General features: G+C 37.1%; 2 protein-coding genes across 7 annotated transcripts; one reads left to right on the forward strand and one right to left on the reverse strand.

Annotated features, from left to right (window-relative positions):
• The first annotated feature begins 477 nt into the window (after positions 1–477).
• LOC103322552 (uncharacterized) lies at positions 478–5527 on the forward strand. 5 transcript variants are annotated; one of them, XM_089047238.1, is made up of 4 exons: positions 714–852; positions 951–3913; positions 3997–4145; positions 4822–5527. In XM_089047238.1, exon 2 carries the CDS (start codon positions 1090–1092, stop codon positions 3358–3360), a length of 2271 nt encoding a protein of 756 aa, XP_088903364.1. In that variant the 5' UTR covers positions 714–852; positions 951–1089; the 3' UTR covers positions 3361–3913; positions 3997–4145; positions 4822–5527. The 5 variants fall into 5 exon arrangements, with proteins under 5 accessions (XP_016646906.2, XP_008222697.2, XP_088903363.1 ...); XM_016791420.2 differs by having other exon boundaries at positions 478–3913; positions 3997–4172; XM_008224475.3 differs by having other exon boundaries at positions 478–3913.
• Positions 5528–8996: 3469 nt separating this feature from the next.
• LOC103322522 (importin beta-like SAD2) lies at positions 8997–20903 on the reverse strand. 2 transcript variants are annotated; one of them, XM_089044893.1, is made up of 23 exons: positions 20863–20903; positions 20652–20766; positions 20162–20297; positions 19994–20081; positions 19642–19791; positions 18226–18388; positions 17356–17540; positions 17084–17257; positions 16307–16452; positions 16105–16228; positions 15829–16009; positions 14174–14333; positions 14043–14084; positions 13844–13962; positions 13559–13757; positions 12986–13117; positions 12295–12398; positions 11809–11988; positions 11460–11599; positions 11171–11310; positions 10729–10889; positions 10021–10147; positions 8997–9923 (listed from the first exon to the last, which is right to left on the reverse strand). In XM_089044893.1, the coding sequence occupies exons 2-23, from the start codon at positions 20739–20741 to the stop codon at positions 9763–9765; spliced, it is 3102 nt and encodes a 1033-aa protein (XP_088901019.1). In that variant the 5' UTR covers positions 20742–20766; positions 20863–20903; the 3' UTR covers positions 8997–9762. The 2 variants fall into 2 exon arrangements, with proteins under 2 accessions (XP_088901019.1, XP_008222672.2); XM_008224450.2 differs by having other exon boundaries at positions 20652–20891.
• Positions 20904–21631: the final 728 nt, after the last annotated feature.

Here is a 21631-nt window from a genome sequence, read left to right on the forward strand (position 1 = left end):
AACATGGAACTGAACTTGCAGATGGGACACCATGCCTCTTAAAGTTTCTTGCTTTGCTTTTTGTGAGGTCTCTTTGGTATTTTCCAAGTGCTTGGAATGGCATAGAACTAGCAGGAGAAAATATTGGGTAAGGCTGCTGAGAATTGTACAAACTAAACACCCCTTATATAATTTGGTTAATCTTTTTTTTTTCTTCCCCTAAAATGAAATCAATACTCGTATGAAAAAGAAAAAAGAAATCAATATTACAAATACAAAAAATAAGAGAGAATTTTTTTAACAAACCAATATTAAGAGAAAGGGAATAAAACTCGAATGCAAGGAGGTGAACACACACAACACAAACATATTCTTTTGGTTTATGTTCAGTGCACCTATTTCATAATGCACAATGAGACACGCCTTGAAACGTACCGTTTCACTAAATGGACAGTACACTCGTACAGGAAACGGTGACGTCTTGGACCAAGTTTTCAAAAGAAAAACAAACAGAAGGTTGCAGGGGCATTCTTCCTCGCGAGGCAACCTATGAACAGGACCTTATCGCATCGCCGTCTGCAACGTCGTCAAGGCCAACATTTCAGTCTTTTCCCCTCTATTTCTTCAACACATCCAGCCGGTACGAGATTTCGAGGCTATTTCGCCGATATTTTGGTACATCGCCGATATTTTGTTAACGGCAGCTGCAGAGGCGGCGGGTTCGCGCATTTTGGAGATCAAATTAGCGAACCATGTAACTCTGCCCCGAACCAGGTAGCTCTGGTTCGTCCCCTTAAAACCCACAAAACAGTACAGCTCTTAGGCAAGTTCCCAATGTCCGCTGACCTGCGTCGCATGCACCCTTCTCTCAAGGTACACTATCATACTTTCAGCTCCACTCGAACCTTAATTACAAGCTACCGAAGCTTTGATTATTTTACTCAGTTTTTGCCATTTGCTAATGACCCCAGCTCCAAATCCTTGAGCTCTATAAACTCTAATGAACGACGTAAAGTCACTGTTGGGTTATCAAGACTAATAAAGAAGCAACAAGTCTACGCTTTGAAGGAGTTTTCTAGACGGTTTTGCCCATTATTGCTGGCACAGGTTATGAAACTATTAGGCTCTAGAGAAACTGCATTTGGATTCTTTAAATTAGCCTTTAGGGATGATAGTGAACAAATTGTGAGGTCTTGTTGTATTGTTGCACATTTGTTGGCAGGGGAGAATCTACGTTTTCTAGCTCAAGATGTCGTTTCGTGTGTAATTGCGAAAATTGAGCCGAGTAGGAGTAGAGATTTGGTGGGGTTTATGTGGGCAGGTCATTGTGAATATGAGTCAGATTTCTCAGTTCTTGATACACTTATGAGGGGTTTCTTGAAGGTGGAAATGGGTTTGGAGGCGTTGGAGATTGTGAGTAGGATGAGGGAGGTGGGGTTGAGGCCGAGTTTGTCAGCAATTACGAATCTTTTCAGGCTTTTGATTAGGATTGGTGATTATGGTAGTGTCTGGAAGGTGTTAAGGGATATGATTCGGAGAGGGCCTCGCCCCTCAAATTATACTTTTTATGTAATGATTCTTGGGTTTTGTAGAAAAGGGTTGCTTAGAGTCGGAGAGAGTTTATTACATGTGATGTGGAAATTCCAGTGTGATCCGGATGTTATTACATATAACACTGTGATCAATGCAAATTGTGTGAGGGGACAGACACTAGATGCACTTCACTGGGTGCATTTTATGACTTCAAGGGCCTGTAAACCGAGCATTGTTACATTTAGTACCATTTTAAATGCCTTATGTAAGGAAGGAAATCTGGTGGAAGCTAGGAAGCTTTTTGATGGGATCCCAGATATGGGTTATTCTCCTAGTACCATAATGTACAATACCATGATGGACGGGTATGTTAAGGGAAGGGACATGGGTCAGGCAAACATGATATATGAAGAAATGAGGAACAAGGGCGTATCTCCTGATGGCATAACTTTTAATATCTTGATTGCTGGGTATTACAAGTATGGAAGGGAAGAGGATGCAGACAGGTTGTTAAGGGATTTATCTGTATCAGGGCTGATTCCAGATTCTTCATTGTATGATATCTTGGTTTCTGGGTTATGTTGGGCAGGTCGGTTGGACGATGCCATGGAATGTTTAGAGGATATGCTAGAAAAAGGTTTACCGCTAAGTGCTGTTGCTTTCAACTCAGTTATTGCAACTTGCAGCAGAGTAGGGTTAGAACACAAGGCCTATAAGGCCTATAAGTTTATGATTGCATTTGGTATAACTCCTTCATCTTCTACATGTAGCTCTTTGCTTATGGGTTTATCCAAGAAGGGGAACCTGCAGGAAGCCAGAGAGCTTTTGTGTAAGATAATAGAGAAGGGGTTTCCGATAAAAAAAGCTGCTTTCACGGTGATTTTGGATGGGTGCTTTAGAATTGGTGATTTAGATGGGGCTCAGAGTTTGTGGAATGAGATGAAAGGAAGAGGGATATGTCCTGATGTTGTTGCCTTTTCAGTATTTATCAATGGACTATCTAAAGCTGGTCTAGTGGAAGAAGCATATGACATATTCCTGGACATGTCAAGGAAAGGGTTCGTGCCTAACAATTTTGTCTATAATTCCTTGATTGGTGGGTTTTGCAACTGTGGGAAGTTGAATGATGCATTGAAGTTGGAGAGTGAGATGAGGAAAAAGGGTCTTCTTCCAGATATCTATACAACCAATATAATCATTAATGGGTTCTGTAAACAGGGGAGAATGAAGTCAGCAGTTGATACATTTATGGACATGTACCGATCTGGGTTGATACCAGATATTGTCACGTACAACACCTTAATTGGCGGTTATTGTAAAGCATTTGACTTGGCTGGAGCAGATGAGTTTTTGTGTAAGATGCATGCCAGTGGGTGGGAACCAGATATCACAACCTATAATATACGTATGCAAGGTTTTTGTAGTGTCCGAAAAATAAATCGAGCTGTAATGATGCTGGATGAGCTTGTTTCAAGAGGTGTTGTTCCAGACACAGTTACATACAACACTTTGATGAATGGTGCTTGTGTTGACATACTGGATCGTGCTATGATTTTAATGGCTAAACTGCTTAAGGTGGCCTTTCTTCCAAATATTGTTACAGCTAATGTATTGTTGTCTCAGTTCTGCAAGCAGGGGATGCCTGAGAAGGCTCTAATGTGGGGTCAGAAGTTGAGTGATATTCCAATTTGGTTTGATGACATTACCTACAAACTATTGGAAAGAGCCTATCATAATATGCAAGAAGGTTCTAAAATTTCCAGTGGGACACCTGAAAAAAGCCTCTTCCTGGATTTCCTCATGTACATTACATATGATTACTTATGTAGAAATAAACCTCACAGATAGAAGTCATAATTTTGTTGGTCCTTAAATACACATATATGGACATCATATTTTCTGTCCCATCCTTTCCATTGTGATTTCCTGACTCTCTCCCACTCTGAGAAGTGAAAAACCCTTTCTTCTCTCTCTCGCTCGTCCTCTAAGCATCAGTAGACGAGAAGTAAAGAACTCGCCAAAAAGAGTACACTGGACAGGATGCTAATAAAGGGAATTTGGAGCTTCGTTCCGGAGACCAAGCACATCATCACCTTCTTCAATCGCTTAACCCCAATCGTCGGCCCCAACAGCACAGGAAAAACCACCATTCTCAAGTACTTGAAGCTCTCTTGCTCCAACGAGTTGCCTCCCAATGCTAGGTCTGGCCACAACTTCATCCATGACCCAAAGGATGTAGTTGAAACTGAGCCCAATGCCCAAATTAAGCTTCGATTCAGAACCTCAGCCGGTAAAGATGTGGTATGCATTAGGTCATTTCAGCTCACGCAGAAAGCCTTGAAAATGGAGTTCAAAGCCTTCGACATCGTCCTTCAAACCATCATACCATCGAACCGGAGAGGTACAACTTCTTTTCTTGTTATGTTCAAATTTTATTTTGTGAAGCTCCTTCAAAATTGTTAATTCTTTGTTTCTGAGTTGCAGAAATATTTCTTTAGCTATAGATGTGCTGATAGGGATAAGCAATTCCCTGCATTACCAGGTGTGTCAAAGGCCATTTGGAGAATGTTATATTTGTGCACCAAGATGAAGCCAATTGGCCTTTGCCAGATCCATCCACATTGAAGGAAAAGGTTTGATGATATCTTCTCTGCTGCCTGGTATTGTCTTTTGTTATCAACTTTTTTATTTTTCTTTCGTTTCCCTAGTTGAGGTAAATTTTTGTACTAATATTTCGTTCCATATGTAGCCTTCAATTGTTGTGTCAAAATTCCCTGATTTTGAGGAATCATGAAAATGGTTACACGTAAAAGTGAACCTTTTGACTTATAGTGTTCACAACTGTCCATAATTTTTTCATTAATTTTTGCTAATGGTTGCTCATAGTTTGTTTCTATTCGTTATATCAGATATGTTCCTCCCTTGTGCATGTATGTAGGTCATGGAAATTTAGATGGAAGTAATTGACACAATGAATGTCCATTTCCTAAAAACATGTTTCTTCTTTATCTTTCCTAAACATAAATCTTACATGCTAAACTCTGTGTCCATCCTTCTGTATCTTATTTATGAGTTTGCATTCTGCAGTGGCTGTTTCTTCTGCCTTAACCATTACTCTGTTTAAAACACTGGTATATGCAACACGAGTTCAGCATTGGTGCCACAGTTTCTTTCTTTGTTTTAGTTGTTGGAAATGGTGGCTACTTTTTCAACTGGATTGGAAATAACTGTTTTATTTTCACTTAATATCTGATATATGTAAACTTTTTTGGAGATTAAGTTTGCTGATATGAGGTTTTGTGCTTCTAGGTTCGGGAGAGTATTTCTCAAGATCAAGAAAAAACATAATTTCTGGAGAAGTCGGATGCAGGAGTTGGGACAGAAGCATGCAAGACGTGATGCTAAAATGCATTATAGTGAAGTGAACCATCAACGAAAGATTTGCGGAAACCAGATATTGATGAAGACTGCTGTAAGAAGCACTTCCTCTAGGCAGCAGCAGTAGCAAAAGTATGCAGCTCTTGCAGAGGAGAATGACGGTCTATTGCTGCTTAGCAGTAGTAGAATGCTTATGTTACATTGGTTGATATGTACTCGTGTTCGCTTTTGCTGGTGCTCCAATTTAATAATTTATTTGTGTGGGGGACTTTGGTGATGCTGCCTTTAGGGGATTTTGACCGCTTTCTTGTTTGCTCTCTTGGATTGGTTAGACACTAATGAAGAATTGAAGGAATGGACAACCAAATTTGAAGAAAGGATCGCACTTTTGGGAACTAAAATTAGCAGGTTGGCGAAAGAAATGGACGACAGAGAAGACCAAAAGTAGATCAAGATCCTTGCTATGTGTTTGGACAAGGAAAATAAACTTGAAATTCGGGCAAAAGTTAGAATTTTTAAATTGACAAACACCTATTATCTCGTTTGAATTCTTAAAGAACAAAAAATTAAAAAATTTAAGTGAAGAAAATAAAGGCCAAAAATCTCTTTTGGTCTATGTAGTTTGACATTTCAACTATTTTTTACTTTGTAGTTTTAATTCCGTCAATTTTGCCATTATAGTTTCGTATTTGTAGCAATTCAATGAAAAGTTAGTATTCTTGTCAATTTCTTTGACGGTGCAATGAGCAATTTCGTCAACACAAAACCCTTGAGCGTAAAACCTTGTTTGAAACTCTCTTCATTTCATATTAGGGCTCGAAATTCAACTGCTAATCCAAATTTTTGAAGAACCCTAAACCCAAATAGCCAATTTCAAGCTCTAATATGAAATGGGGAGAGTTTCATATGAACTTTAACGCTCAAGGGTTTTGGGTTGACAAAATTACCTCTTTCATCATCAAAGAAATCGATGGGCATACTAACTTGTACTTGAATTGCTACAAATATGAAATAGTATGGTCAAAATTGATGAAATTGAAACTATAAGTTCAAAAGTGATTGACGTGTCATATTACAGGGACCAAAAGTGGCTTTTACCCGAAAATAAACTATGAAAGTTGGAGATCATAAATTCTAACATTAATTCAATTAAAATAGTTGTAATTTCTAAAGTAACAAGAAAATGAGAGTTTTAAGAAAAGAAAACAACAACAAAAGAAAAAAGAAAACAATCATGTACGATGCTGCCACAACCTCTGCTACGATCACCATCTCTAGTACCACCACTACTACTTCCACCTCCATTTTTTCTTTCTGAAAATTGGTGTAAAGAATGAAGGGTGAAAAAGACGACACTCAACCTACAAAACCAGCTTAACATTATTTTCAATTTTTACTTTTCATTAATCTTCTCTAATGTATTTTCTCTTCATTTCTAAAAAAGAATAAACGAGAACTTAAATTTTATCATGTTTGTTTAAATAGGCGTTTAGATTAAAAATAAAACTGAAAATCAGACCATGGTATTTTATTAGCACAATCGTGTGCCAAAAACTGCTCACCACTAGATACCAGGGTCCAAAACCTGCTTCTAATTAATGGGTGTAGGGGCTTTTTTCTTCCAGCAGGCACAAATGGGTTGGGCTGCCTTAAAGAGCAAAATGTTGAAATTACCCAATGTGTATGAGTTCAAAGATCAGGCCCCAATAATATTTCGAAAGGATAGTGGAGCCTTAGGAAACACCCTGGTCACCTTCACCAACAAAAACAATGGCTGCTTATAGTTAGATTCTTAGCTTGGCATGAAAGGCTTGTGGCATGGAAGCAAAATTGACATGAGTTTAGCACTGAAGAGAAAGCTATGCGTTCTTGGGGGGGAAAAGGATGAATAGAGCACGAATTTGCTGGGTTTAGTAGGTGAGAGAAGAAGCTTGCTCTCTGGATGTGGTTGTTTTAGCTAATGAAGAAATAGTGGGGTGCTGGGTAGTTTCCGGCAACTCGACGAAAACTCTGTCAAGCTTTGGAAAAGTTTACCAAAAAGAAAAATGGGAAGAGATGGAAGGATGGGGCTCGAAATTGCAGAGGTTTCAGAAATGAGAGATAAAGCTTGCTTTCCATAAGTGTGTTGTGATGCTTGGTAGGAAATGCATCTTTTTGTAGGCGCTAGAAGCTATCATTTTTCAAGAAACCCTAATGGTTTCTATCCAATTTGACTAAGTCTTTCGCTTCCTTTCTCCTCTCATTCCTTCAATCGTCCTATTTTTGTGAAATCTCTCTGCCCATTTGCACAAAGTCAGGGATTTTTGGGTGCTCAAGGCTCTTTCCTGCAGCTGCCTCAGTGGAGAACTTCTATTTTCAATAATCTTCCTTCCTCCTTTTCTCCCCTCTTCTATAGCTAGATCTGATGAGGGGAAAGAAATGGGTATGTACACTGGTTTGAAAGGTGTTTTGCTCAAGTATCCCTTGGTTTTTTGGATGTTTTTGCTTAAAACTTGTTCCCTCCCATGTGCTTTGGAGCCTCCCAGCAGCTCACGACATGGATATTTTGGCTTCCATTGTGGCTTTCGCTAGGGGTGGTATTTTAGACCGAAAAATTGTAAAAACCAATCGAAAATTTATCGCAATGGAACCGCAATCGCTGAAACCGAACCGCATTTGCGGTTGCGATTGCGGTATTTGATTTTCAAAACTTATGGTTACCGCAAACCGCGACTATATTTATAAATAAATAAAAATTACATTTTGTATATAGCATTAGTGCTCAAACAACACAACGAGGTCCTTCAAATCCACTCACCACCACCAATACTTGAGTTTGTAACTTTAATTTGTAACATTGGTGCATTGCATTTTCCTTTAGTCTGTAACTTTAATTAACTTTGAATTGGATTTTTCCTTTGAGTTGTAACTTTAATTCATTTGGCATTGCATTTTCCTTTTAGTTTGTAAGTTTAAAAGATTTGGAATTGGAATGCTTGAGAAGTTGAGGTTGTGTATGCTTAAGAAGTTTAACTTTAACTATAATGCTTGGAATTGTAACTTTAATTTTCTTTAGGTTGTGAATGTTTGAGAAGTTGAGGAGGTTGAGAATTTATTTATGCTTGAGAAGTTGAGGTTGTAAATTTATTTATTTAGGTTATGAATTTATATGCTTGGGTTAAAGTATGCTTGAAATCAAAAGGCTTCAAAAGAAGCATCAGAATTAGGCCTAAAATGTGGAAGATTGGATTTTTATGACACAAAAAGAACTTACTTTTTTAAACCGCTAATTCACGAGTAAATTTTTGCGATTTACAACAATACTGTAAACCGTAAAAAGCGGTCGGTTTGCGGTTTCAAAAATCATCATACTGCAAATAGTAGGTCGGTTTGCGGTTTGAGCAAAAATTCGCAGTTACCGAACCGCAACCACCCCTAGCTTTTGCTTTTAGCTACGTGCTGAAAATTTGTAGATATTTTCTTAGGTTGCTTGGGTCTTCTGGGACAATAAATTGGTTTATCAAGTAAATGGGCTAACTTCATCAATTGTTGGGCTATTTTGGTTAAGTAATAGGCTACTTTCTCTTTTGTGCTCACCCACATGTTTGGGCTTAAGAAATGAGCTTGAGTTCCGAGGCTCCTAAGCAAACCCGGAACTTCCATTTCTCGGCCTATCAATGAGCCTCATATCAACTTATTACTATCCATATCACAACCCACTCAAGCAAGCCCAGAGCATCTTGCGTGGCTTAAACCCGCTTAAGCTTGTAACGTGGCATGTTGTTTATTTGCTTGACGTGACATGTGTGCAAGTACATATGACAAACTTTCCTGTGCCCAGATCGAGTTTCTTCTTGATAAAGATTGCATTGGGCTGGGAATATATTTGAGCCAAGTTGTGGATTTTTTGGGCCTCAACAATGGGTCCTTAGGAGCAAACGCATTAGGTAAGGGCAAGTTTTGGGTTCAGGGCTTTGGGTAAAACCCAAAACAATTAGAGGGAGATCGTGAAAAGTCTTTTAGGCACAGGGTAAAAATAAAATGTATTTTGAAAGCGATAAATATAAGGTTCTGAGATAGCAATAAAAAGGAACATTGGTGTTTTTCTATAGCAAACATGGGAGACGTCTGGAAAAAACCCACCATTTCCAATTAACCAATCTGTAAAAATAAATATATTCATCACTGTATTACAATAAGCAGCAAGCAACCCTTAGAAGCTCTCTGCATTGTTATCAAAACTCCCAACCCAATAAATCGATAGCACTGACATTTGTTGACTATTTACGAAAATAAGAGAGGAAAAGTGGGGGAAAATTTTGCAGGCGGCCTAAACCAAAAAATATCAATACAACCATCAAATCACCCCATATAATGGCCACATCAAATGGCAAGAAATATTACAGACTCGGTGTGCTCGGAACCCTCGCTTGTATGCACAATGAAAACGTAAGGGATCCAAATCAATAAAATATCCTGTAGAAGGGAATCTCAACCTGAACAAACGGTGCCTAAATCACAGGAGACTTGTGAAGGAAAAAGAGAACAAAAAAGGAAAAGCGACGACTCAAACCGGTGGTAAGAGGCGTATCCTGCCATAGAATGGCCCGACTCACCAGACAATGACTAAGCCAAAACCCAGAGTTGAAGTGCCAGCTCCAGAGTTCCCCAATCTCAAATTTAGCATATTGGTGGAACTCATCAGACATGCTCCAAGTATGTCAAAATGAAAACTCCTTGGGGCTCAATGACAAACGCGACCACCAGAGTAACCAAATGCTCTGAATGGACCACCAACAACTCTGTTTCTCTATATTCCCATTACTACATGAATGGAAAAAGCAAAGAAGACCAAGGCAAAATTGAAGCCACACCATGAGATATAAAGCAGAATCATGAAGCCGTGGCAGCCGATGCCTTCTCCATCTTTTCTTTTTCAATCTCTGCTCTCCTCTGTTCTGCATGCTGTGCAACACCATTAGCAAGAGCCTGATAATGAAAGTCTAGAGTCTGCGTAAGACTCTGAAACCTCAACGGATCTGATGCTTGCATGCCTACACAAGCAAAGCATAGAAAATAAAGCACACGTCAGACACGCCAAAAATTCAAGATTTGAGTTTCAACACATCACACAGGAAACTCTCCACTTACCCTTTACTGCATCTACAAAGAGGATAAAGGGGTCCACCTCATCAATTGGTGACTGTAACTCCTCATCATCACTGAAATCATCATCCGAGTCTTCATCAAATTCATCACTAGGGCGGAAAGACTTTGCCTGTTGCACCACCAAGTGACAATTAGTCATCGGGCAGAAGATACATAAAAAGAAAGACTAATTAAGAAAAGAAGCCCATGTAGTCAATAGCAACAATTCCTTAAGAGGTAGGGTAGTCAGACACATCATCAAGTTGCATTGCCTCAAGGACTGTTAGGCATCTTGTATTTACTTAGTGCCTGGGATTGTTTAAAGAAATTGATCTTAAACAGAAGTCATGCGTTGACAATTACCAGAAAGCTTGACCAATTTTGCATGATGAGAATTTGTCTCGTAAAGGGGAAAAAAAGGAGAATTAAATTGAATTTCTGGGACAGGTTAAAAACAATGAATTGTTCGCCCAACAGTTGCATGACAAACCAGAATAATATAAAACACAGAAGAAAACCACCATAAAATAATAAGTTTTCCCTCCAAACAAAAATACCCAATAAGAATTAAGGGTCCATTTAGACGAGGTATTTCAAATGAGGAATTTGAAACCAAGTTTTTAGTGTAAATTAACCAACTGAACAATAGAAAATTTCTCATGTTGATCAAATCTACAAATAAAATTGACTAAATAAGAAAAGAAGGCACACCTGTGCAGCTAACTTTTGAAGCTTCATGCTATCAGCCTCGTCGCCATCCTCAGCATCAACTCCCATTTCCTTATCCGATCCATCACCAAAATCATCATCATCATCAGTTTGGAAACCATCCATATCATCATCATCTTCTACCTCTTCCTCCTTTGCAGCTTCTGCCATAACAACGTTCATTAGAATTTAAAACTTAGTAACATATAACTGAAAAAAATAAGTGTGTGAGCCATACAAGAAAAAGTTATTACTAGCTACAGTGAAACTTATAAATATTCTAATTTATAAATCCAAAATAATTCACATTATTACTAGCTACAGTGAAACTTATAAATATTCTAATTTATAAATCCAAAATAATTCACATTATGGTGCTTGTAGTTCCAAAGTTTATATTCCAAGTGGAAGAATAAGCAATATAAATTAAGAGGGAGATAAAGACCTGCAACTTGTTCCTTGTATGCAACCAGGAGATCAAGGGTGGCCCTGAAAACACGGCCCAATGCCTCCCCAGGTAACTGTTCTGCTGTAAGTGTCAATAATGATGTCAAGCCTAGGCAGCAAACTTTTTTATCATGCTCCCTGCAAAGAAAAACTCAATTACATTCTATATCCAAAATTTCTTTAGGGAGGGGGAATACCAATGTGAAATAAAATTCACATATATGGCACTGGGGAAACAAAATCAGTCGGATGGGGCATTACCAATGTGAAACAAAACTGCAAATTACCTTTTAAAATTGGCACGCACACCACTTTTCTTAACCTGTTGCAGCATCTGGAACCAAAGATTAAAGATCTCAGTTGCAACACCCAGCTTTTGCAGTATGCTGAGTGTAAAAGCTGCATTATAGTACAGAGCATCGGCAATCTGCAAACAGAAAATTGAATACATGCTTCAGTATGAAACAAGCAATCAGGAAAAGGGGTCCAGCTTCAGTATGTAACACCTTGATCCAAGGCTCGGAAGAACTATGGACAAGTTATGGCTAAGAAGCACTACGCAGAACTTATCACATTTAAAGATGAAGCAAAGGTTTCTATATCAAGAAATATAAAAGTTGACATCTGACTACTTACCACTTGAATGAGAAGACATTTCAAGTATGATTTCTCAGCTCGACGCAACCGCTCAACTGAAATTCTAAGATATGGCTCAACCCACTGATCAACCTGCCCTCTGCAGTTCTGAAAAACTACTTGAATGAGCTTCGGAGCAGGCTCAATATCACTGTCTTCCATATTTTTATCTGCCATTATCTGCACAAAACAAGAACATACAAATATCTATTAGATCAATTAAATTCACAAGAACATTTTACTAAGTAGTCACCAAATTAAAACTCAAGCAATTCACTAAAGCAACGGGAGGGATGCTTGACCAAGCATCTTCTTAAACTAGGTAAGTTCTACCATGTAGTGTGTTAATAGCAGTCATTTCATGAATTGCCCCATTCAAGAAGACAGTTGCTAACACAATAGAGAAAACAAGGGTAGAAGACATTTCCTATATGTATTGTTCAGTCTAGCAAGAATATATAAAATTTGCAACATAAAGGAACTTACAGCCGCAATCATATTCCAAAGGCTTTGCTGGTAGTCCGGTTCTTTACAAGTGAGAAAGTGTGCAGTCCCCCTGGAAATGTAGTTATCCAAAGGTACCAGAATATCTGCAAGGAAACATATAATATGAGAACTACAGGATGGAAAGAAAAAAGTACATGAATGCATAAATCTAATTACATGGACCATCAAAAGTTTAAATCAGGCAGACATTTTGCTACTTCTTCCCCAACTCAATGTTATACTATCATGTCTACCATTACGTATAGCTGTACCCTTGTACAAGTTCAAGTCATCACATATTCCAGCAGGTTTCTTTTTATCGCTTTTTCATTTTTTTTATTTATTTATACTTTTTAAACTCAATGGCAAAGAGAACTGGGGTTTATGTAGAGTCATTGGTCTCATCTCTTCGATAAGTAATATCACAAGCAAGAAATATCAGAGCTGGAAATGATAAGTCAGTAGTTATGCTGTAACTGGAACTGCAAAACAGACAATATTTATATCCCCAAAAAAAAAACCACAAACACAAAATAATTATCACAAAGGTTAAGAAAACTATAAAGCATCAAGCAGTAAACTAAACAGATTGGCAGATAATCAGTAAATCCAGTCAAGGATGAACAGGACAAAACATAGAATAAATAATCTTTAAAAAAGGATTGTGAATAAAATATGAGAATTAACTCACTTGAAAAGAAATCAATAGCCCATTCTGACAATGCTTCCATCATCAACGGCCAAAGACTCCACATATCCAAAGATATTGTTGGAGAGAAAAATGTCATATATGACACAATTTCCAAAACCTCTTCAAAAACCTCTGCAAGAGAAACATCAAGAAGGGATGTAGAACTGTTGGTGTTTATCAACAAATGTATTATATGAATATAAGAAACACAACATTTTCCATCAATAAGTTGAAGGATGCACTTCAACCTATGTTTGATGCTCACATAATTTATTTATTTTTCCTTTCCTTTCTCCCAACTTAGCTTTTTTTGTCTTGGCCAGACACTTAGAGAGGAGATCGAAGGAACAGAAAATCCCAAAGCTTTTTTATATTCTTATATTAAAAACAACTGCAATATGCAGAATTAATGAAATCGATGGCATGGAGTTTAGACTCATCGACAGCAGCTTGCTTCAATAAATAACAGTGACCCCAACACTTGGGAAGACAGGGCAACAAACTAACTTTTAAGCAGGACTTAGACAGAAGTACTAGGCATACAAGACAAGGGAAAATAAGTATCATCCAAACCTTGGCCATCAGTTGTCAACATTCTGCGCATTATAGGAAGCAAAGTTGGTTCAACTTGGACAAAAAGGTGAGGAAGCCTGCTCACTGATTCAAGAATGGTGCTAATAGCACGCAAACAACCAACTGCTGCCAAAGCACCAGGATCATCAGCATCATCATCAGCTTCAGCTGTATTCATACACCTCCAAAATGCAGCAGCCTAAAGAGAACAAAACACAAGAATTCGGCAAGCATGTTTCACGATGATTGCAGAAGTACTCTCAAAACGTGGAAAGTAAATATTACCAGATTTTGGCATAAACCAAGGGCATAAGGTGCCATTTCCTCCCCGAACTTGTCCACTATTGTTTCCAGAGTAAAGACAAGATCCTCATTCTCTACCTCATTCATGAGCTTGAAGAACTCTGAACAGAAAAATGTACAGATTGGGTAAGTCTCATGATTAGTGCTAATGATGCATAGCAAAGATTTCCATGCCACATACCGTCAAGAAGCTGAGGAAGAATAGGTCGGATCTCATTCAAATCTGCATAGCATACGAAAAAGATTACATACATAAAAAAAAATAAAAAACTACACAAATGCAAGATCCACAGTGGAGAGCTGTATATATACCTCTGCAAGCTTCAACAAAGGAGCGCAATGCAAAAACTGAGTCAACTCGAACAGGAAGTTCTGGATCCCGCATCCCCGCAACAACACTATGCAATGCTTTACGGAAATTGTTCGAGTCTGAGAAGTTAATATGGGCATACTGTCCAGCGACCCAGGCTGCCTAATATTCATGTCATAATTCAAGCTAAGAATAACTCTGACATAAAATAGCAATAAAAAAAGAAATTCCAAGATAATTTCATAAAATAAACAGTACAATGAATAGAGCAAAAACTATACAAAAGGGAAGAATCATGCATGAAGCACATATTAAATTCAAAATTGTTGGAAATGTAAGAATGAATAATACAGAAAATCTACTCTCCTAAATTATACAAAGGGGAACACGATATATTTAGAACATTGTGGAAATGAAGAAAAGAAAACTAAAGACTATTGCTCGACACAAGCTTCGTTATTAAGCAACAAACATGACTTTTTTGTTATTTGAAAAAAGAAATAATATTTTACTGCATATAACAATAAAATACAAGGGTGCCCAAGATGGCCACAAAAAGAAAACTAAACAGAGATATTATTAGCCATACTCTATGGTTGACCAAAACGATCATCACGCCCAGCAAAAACCAGAAAATGGTTAACACACCCATGCTATGACAGCTGCTGGGCTCCAACAGTCACAAAGGCATATTCAACACAAGGACAAGCATATTCCTTGTTCTTATCTGCTGAGTCATCCTCAGGGGTCCTTGTCCTAGGGTTTTCTGTATAGTCTCTTGTGTGTATATATACAACTTTTACCTCAATTGTAAATGTCAAGAGCGGCAGTCTTTTATTGTCTCATACATTGATTGTAACCCATCATCAATATTAATACCTACAGACCTTTTTCCTTCTCAGTATGAATGTTATCAGATATAGCAGTTACACAAACAAACCCCTAACTTGAAGAGAAAGAAAGCCATGGAAACTAGCAAATGGTGGCTTTCCATCTACCAGCCAATGAATCCAAAAAAATGTCTCCAAAGTATGTAGAAATTGATGCCCATAGCAAAGAAGATAATCTAACTTTCTCCCATAATGTTGTTAAACATTATGGACATCATTTCCTCTGGATGCATCATGAATAGCTTGATCCATTTCATTTTAGAATCTAATGAGGTTCATTTACACTACTAATAAGGGAACCCTCTTTGTTTCTGGACAGCGATACTGTCCCCATTTCACCAGCAACTTTGATAACAGACTGAGGAACCAGTGATGTTCTATAGTTCAACTTATAATGGATTTCCCTTTGATATTTCCAACCCAGCTTCTTGTTTACGGGGCCCTCTCTTTTTCCACCAATAACTCCCACTATGTTGCACATGCATCAAATGAGCACACCTTTCTATTATGCATGCATATATAGTGTGTATTTCGAGTTGCCAGGTAACAGCTGGTTGCTGTGTAGCACTCTGGAGTGTAAGCCAATTTTTTGCTTTTATATTTTTCTGATTCTAAGACAACCTGGGTTACTTTTTCTTGGAGTCTCAAGACCATCACGGTCCACCTCTTTTTTAATATGCAATACTTTCTTGCATGGGTGCAACAAGTAACTGAATAAATACAAGCACAATAATGCTAACATACAAAAAGAATTTTATGTAACAAACCTTAGCTCTAAGATGGCCAACAGGACTGCTAAACTCAGGGAATACATGTTGCACCAACATACGCTCAAGTTCAGATTTGTAGGGTTCAGTTTGTTTCAGTCTATCACAAAGTGCTCCAATAGCAAGAAGAGCACCATCTTTTTGTCGATATGGCTTGTATTCCACTGGCGCTTCATCATACCTAGATCAGGAAACAAGAAACTTATGAGGAAAAATAAAAACAATGTCAAAGCACCAAAATGTATGTATCGTTTTGAAAAGATTATGAAAAGCTACCTCTTAAAAATTTCGACAATGAACTGAATGAACTTATGAAGATTTTCCTTTCCACGTTTCCTAACCAACTCACTCACAAAATCCATGGATGCTGTCCTGGGACTGTATAAGTCTTCAATGATATCTGCACCAGCAAGAAAACAGATAAATCACCAACGAAACAGAGATCATCAAGCAATAAAACGAGATAGTGAAGACTGACCATAACCCTTCCTGACATATTCATGTGGGTCTTCATCCCAAAGCTTTAGATCATTGTCATTGAAGCACATAAGGGGAAAAACAATCTCAAAAAGAAGAACATCAAGTCGAGGTTGCAGCAGATTATACATGCTATTCTTCGAGATACTGCATATACATATTTAACAAATGAGAGGTTAGGGAGACACCAAATTGTTTACATATATCTCACCACTAGAACAGTACAATAAGAAATTCACAAGTTAATTAACAAATATAACATAGCTGTAAACACAAATTTCCTATTGAAGGTTGACAGTACAAAATACACCACTCAACAAGACAAGAAGACCCCCACACAGTATAAGTGTGTGAGGAGGGTTGGGGTTGTGACGAGTTAACATAGAGAGAGTGAGGTGGAAGCAGTTCTATCTCCTTTCAAACATGAGGTATATTTGGGCTTTTATAGGTTTTTTTAAATGGGTTTAGGGTTCAAATGGGTACTTTTAAATGATAGCACGGATATGTTCAATGAATTTCTCTTTGGGGCTATACATTAGTCACATGAAATAAGCTCACTTCCAAAACTGGGGTTCATGTCTTCATGTAACTACAAGCAAAATTCAAGCACATGTATTATTCATAAGATCATAGTCATTTTAAAATTGACAGGATAATAAATAAAAATCCAAAATTGCCATTTTAAAGGATAATAAAATGGAAAAGTAAAATCAGCACCTAATAAGACAAAACAAAACGAAATAAAAGGACTTAACCTATGAGGAACAAAATTGCCCACCTATTGCTTAAATACTGAAGAACGAGATTGATCACTCTGTCAGGTAAGTAGCCACCAGTTCGGATCACATTCAACAAATTTAAGTGACACTCCAGAATCTTCCCAGCATAATTCTTCTGAAACATTTGAGCAAATGCTCTGTTTTCTGGGTTTTGAAGTTTTAAATCTCCAAACCTAGGGATCAACATGTAAAAAGAGATGAAATGTCAAAAATATGCTTTAAAATGCAAGCCACAGTTGTTGTTCAGTTTTTATTTAATCTAAAAGTTTACCGAGTGTACAGCCGATTTAAAATGTGAACAGTCCATTTCTTCACCTTCCACCACCCCCATGCTTTTCTAAGCTCAGGATCAGAAGGTTGGCCTTCCAAGGGAACAGGTCTCTCCAATATGTTTAAGAAAAGCATCATCCAAGCATTGAACACATTTGCATCAAATAGTTGCTTTGGAATCTCCAGCTGAAAAGAGACGCCAAAAAATTATACGTAAATAATCGTAGTGTAGAATTTATCTATACTATTAGATATAAATGATTCCTTTGACCTCTAATTTTTTTCTGAATCAATAGTAATAAAGGTTGAAAAGGTCTTCTTGAAAAATTTCAAATCCTATCAAGTACTCACTATAACCAAAATGGACACATTCTGAATTTAAAATAAAATAAACATAAAACCTGAAAACTTAAAAAGGAACAAAACTATAAATCCTTTGCATCTATGTTTTTATGCAAAGGACAAGCTATCAATATACCTAAATTAACACACATCTATATATAACTAAAGAGCCTATGTTTTGTTAGAGATACTAGTATAAGAATAGGCAGGATTATAAACGTAGTATAGAAATATCTGCACAATTAGACAGGAAATAAATGAAACTTTGAGTAAGGTATCCACATGCCTCTTTCTTGCATAAGTAAGATAGAAAAGACAAAAGGGGGCATACTGAGAAATTAGCAATATCTCTTCTTTAAAAAGTTGGGTTGCTAGCAATTCTATTAATAGAGTTTGCAGAATATCCACCAGCACAAGGTTTATTAAAAAAGGGATACGTATCATCCATTAATATCCATGTAACCAACACAAACTTGACACTTGACTCCACTACAGAAGCACAATGAAAAAATCTCTGTCCAGAACATACATATATGGATGACCAGAAAATTTTGCAGATAAGCTTGATCAAATCTGCCACTTCCAGTGTTGGGTTAGGAATTTGGACAAGCCTGCTGAATATATTGAGTAGAGGCGGGAATGTCTCCTCAACAATGCGATAAACTGGGGTCCTCTCCTCATCAGATTTGAACCTAATAATATAAATAACAAGAAAAATCTCATTACTAAATCTGAAGGTACGTATCATGCCAATATTAAAATTGGAAGGCTTCTCCTTTGCTCTTCAAGACTTAGAAATACTAGAATCATTACATATTAATAATTAAAAACCAATTTTCCTTAACATGGCTATCATAACAGCTTCTGAAAAGCACAGATACCAGGTTATAGAGAACAAACAAAAACCGCAGAATTTTTAATGTCTGTTCCGTCACATCTGGGTCCACAGTGGTTTCAACTACTTATAAGTTATATAAAATATATATATATATATATATAATATTATGAAAATAGCTGAAAAAGTGAGAAATTCTGTATCTGTCAGTAGTTCTGATCTTCATCACAAGTAAGATTTGGATATTGCTTCCTGAATAAATTGAAGATATGAGCAGATAGTTATTAAGATTTTGCATTGTACAAACTAGAAGGAATATGCAACTTAGATACTCATTCTAATCACTGGAGCAGATGAAATTAGTTAATATCATCCGTGAGTACATTCTGTGATATGATAGAAAGAGAAATATAATAGATAAGTAATTCTCTTAAATACTGATACTGTACTGTACTCCATGTAGGTGATGACATTGACAATACGTATAGTCTTGAGGAAGTAACAGAATGTGACTTAGAGAATGACAAGCATTGCTCTACTCCATGTAGGTGATGACATTGACCATAAGTATAGTCTTGAGGAAGTAACAGAATGTGAATTAGAGAATGACAAGCATTGCTCTGAATTAGGAATGGAACAATAGTGGTCTAGAAAAATACATATAGCCATGATACTTGAATAATCCTATATTTCTAATGTTTGGGTGGACTGAATCCAATTCCACACTTCCACCACTGTAGTGATAATTTCACACTTGTGTCAGTCTACATTACTAGATATATGCAAAATCCGACACACAAACATACATATATACAAAAAAAGATTGTTACAAAGACAACAGGAACCTTAGTTATCAGGTAACCAAATAAATTAAGGGAAAACTTGAAGCCTATATTACAACTATAATAGATATGAAGAACATCGTATATGAGCACATTAGTCTTCATTATGTATGTTTCAAACTAACTTCGGGTTCAAATCAGTAGCATGCATCAGATAGAAAAATTGCTAAAGTTTAAGCTTTAGCATAAGGCAGTGCAACTGCAGACAATAGCCATTCGAATTTATAGGAATTATTTTAAAAGAACAGCATAAAACAATATGACTTACTCATATTTTCTAGAGAGAATCCGCAAAACAAACAAAGCTCCATAGACTTGTTGATCTTGTAAGTTATGTTTCACCCAGTCTAAAAGGTGTGGCCACTGCTCAGGGTAATCAGCATGAATAATTGTCTTTAGGCACTCACCTAGCTGTACCCTGTACAACATGACATTTGACATCGCCAGCACATAAGAAGATGAAAACAAACAGAGTTCCACACAAGGCACCATATTATAAAGAACTAGAAAACTAAAACTACAGAGTATATAATGTCTGTAAACTGACAGACATAGTAGTTACATCTACCTATAAATAACTGAAATAGAAAACAAAATCATAGCAATACTACAAAAAGTACCTTAACAATGGGGGAACCTGTGTAACAAAGACTAGAATGTGATCCCTCACCACGTCTTTATCACTCTGTGATATCTTCGGCTGCTCATCTACATCAACACGCAAAGAATAAGCAACTGGAATACCAGCGGGGCTAGGATACTAGCTAAATAACACAATCATGACGTAGCGGGATCAAGCGGTGACCAATTCTTCGCAATGAAATTCTTGAAGTGGATACTGCCAACTTGCCGCACAGCCATGTCACAATTGCCATCGACTATAATTTGCAACAGTCTGACCAAATGCTGTGGTGTGTACTGAAACTGTAAAAGAAAATCCAACATTAAAGACGACATCAGAGGAGAAGGAGGAAAAAAACACAATCGCACATACAGAAAAGGTCATTTCTATGCATCTATTATCAACTCACTATAATTCATCACACAAAAAAGTCAACATAAAACTCAAAACTAAATATAAATCCTCATATCTCTAATAAGTTCTCAGAATCACTTCTCTTCTTTTCAAAAGCAAGTAAACCTATCAAATTGCACAATCAAGGTCAATTCTGATTACTCACAATTATGCGTCAAAATTATATCCAATTAACCAAAAATTTGGAAAAATAGCTTCGACACAAGGCATTACATGAAAATTTAATTCAAACAATAACGAACCTGATTGAGGCTTTGCTCGGCCGCTTTACGTTCATCCGGATTGGGGCTGAGAGCAGCTTGCAGTATTACAGCGAGGCCCGGAAGATCCATATCCGGATAACTGACGATCGGAAGTCTAATTTGATAAAAAATTCGACGATCAGAATTGATCCGAATCTAAACCCTAGCAGGAAAATGTATATGCGAATGGGAGAGAGTAGTGACGACTTACTAGGGTTTAGACAACTTGCGGAGAGAGACATCCAGAGGAGTGTGCTGCTATTTAAAGCACTAGGGTTTACGGTTGTTAAACTAAAAACGTTTTCTGGAAAAATTAATAAAAAAATGAAAAAAAACCTAAAAATCACACGTGTTCAGAAAGGAAAAAGAAAAAGCAGTGTGGGTTTCTGATTGTTGATAAGACAATAGTTGGCAAGAGTTATTTACGCTAATGACTAGTTTGGCATCTGTACTGTAAAAATAATTGTTGTCAAATTTGCTGTGAGAGAAAATAGTTTGGGGTTTGGTAAATTTTTTGTTAAAAGTGTTGTTGGTATTGATTTCTACATAATCAGAAAATGATTGTCGCATAATCATTTCATTAAACTCAGCGCCTCTTCAAAACCGATTCCTGCTTAATCAGAAAATAAAAGCACATCATTAGTTGTTTTCCTTTATAACTTTCTCTCACAACAATTTTTAACAATAAATGATTTTTTCACAGTTTACCAAATGAGTTGGGCTTCCCAAATTTTTTTTAAAATCACTTATCACTCCAAATAAGCAATGTCAAACGGGCACTAACACCCCATATGGTTTTTGGTGTTTTTATAAAACCCCCTAATAATTTAAAATTCACATGAACAAGGGTTTTTCGACTAAAAAAGTAATCAACGAAGAAGGATTTTATGAAAACAATTTAAAACCTTAAGTAGTGTTTGTATAATTTCTGAAACGTCTTGAAGTTTTGTGAAAACACTGAAACCCTCACGGGTGTTAGT

The sequence above is a fragment of the Prunus mume genome, linkage group LG2 (assembly GCF_029339155.1).
Source record: "Prunus mume cultivar Tortuosa linkage group LG2, ASM2933915v1, whole genome shotgun sequence".
In the NCBI taxonomy this organism is placed as follows: domain Eukaryota; kingdom Viridiplantae; phylum Streptophyta; class Magnoliopsida; order Rosales; family Rosaceae; genus Prunus; species Prunus mume.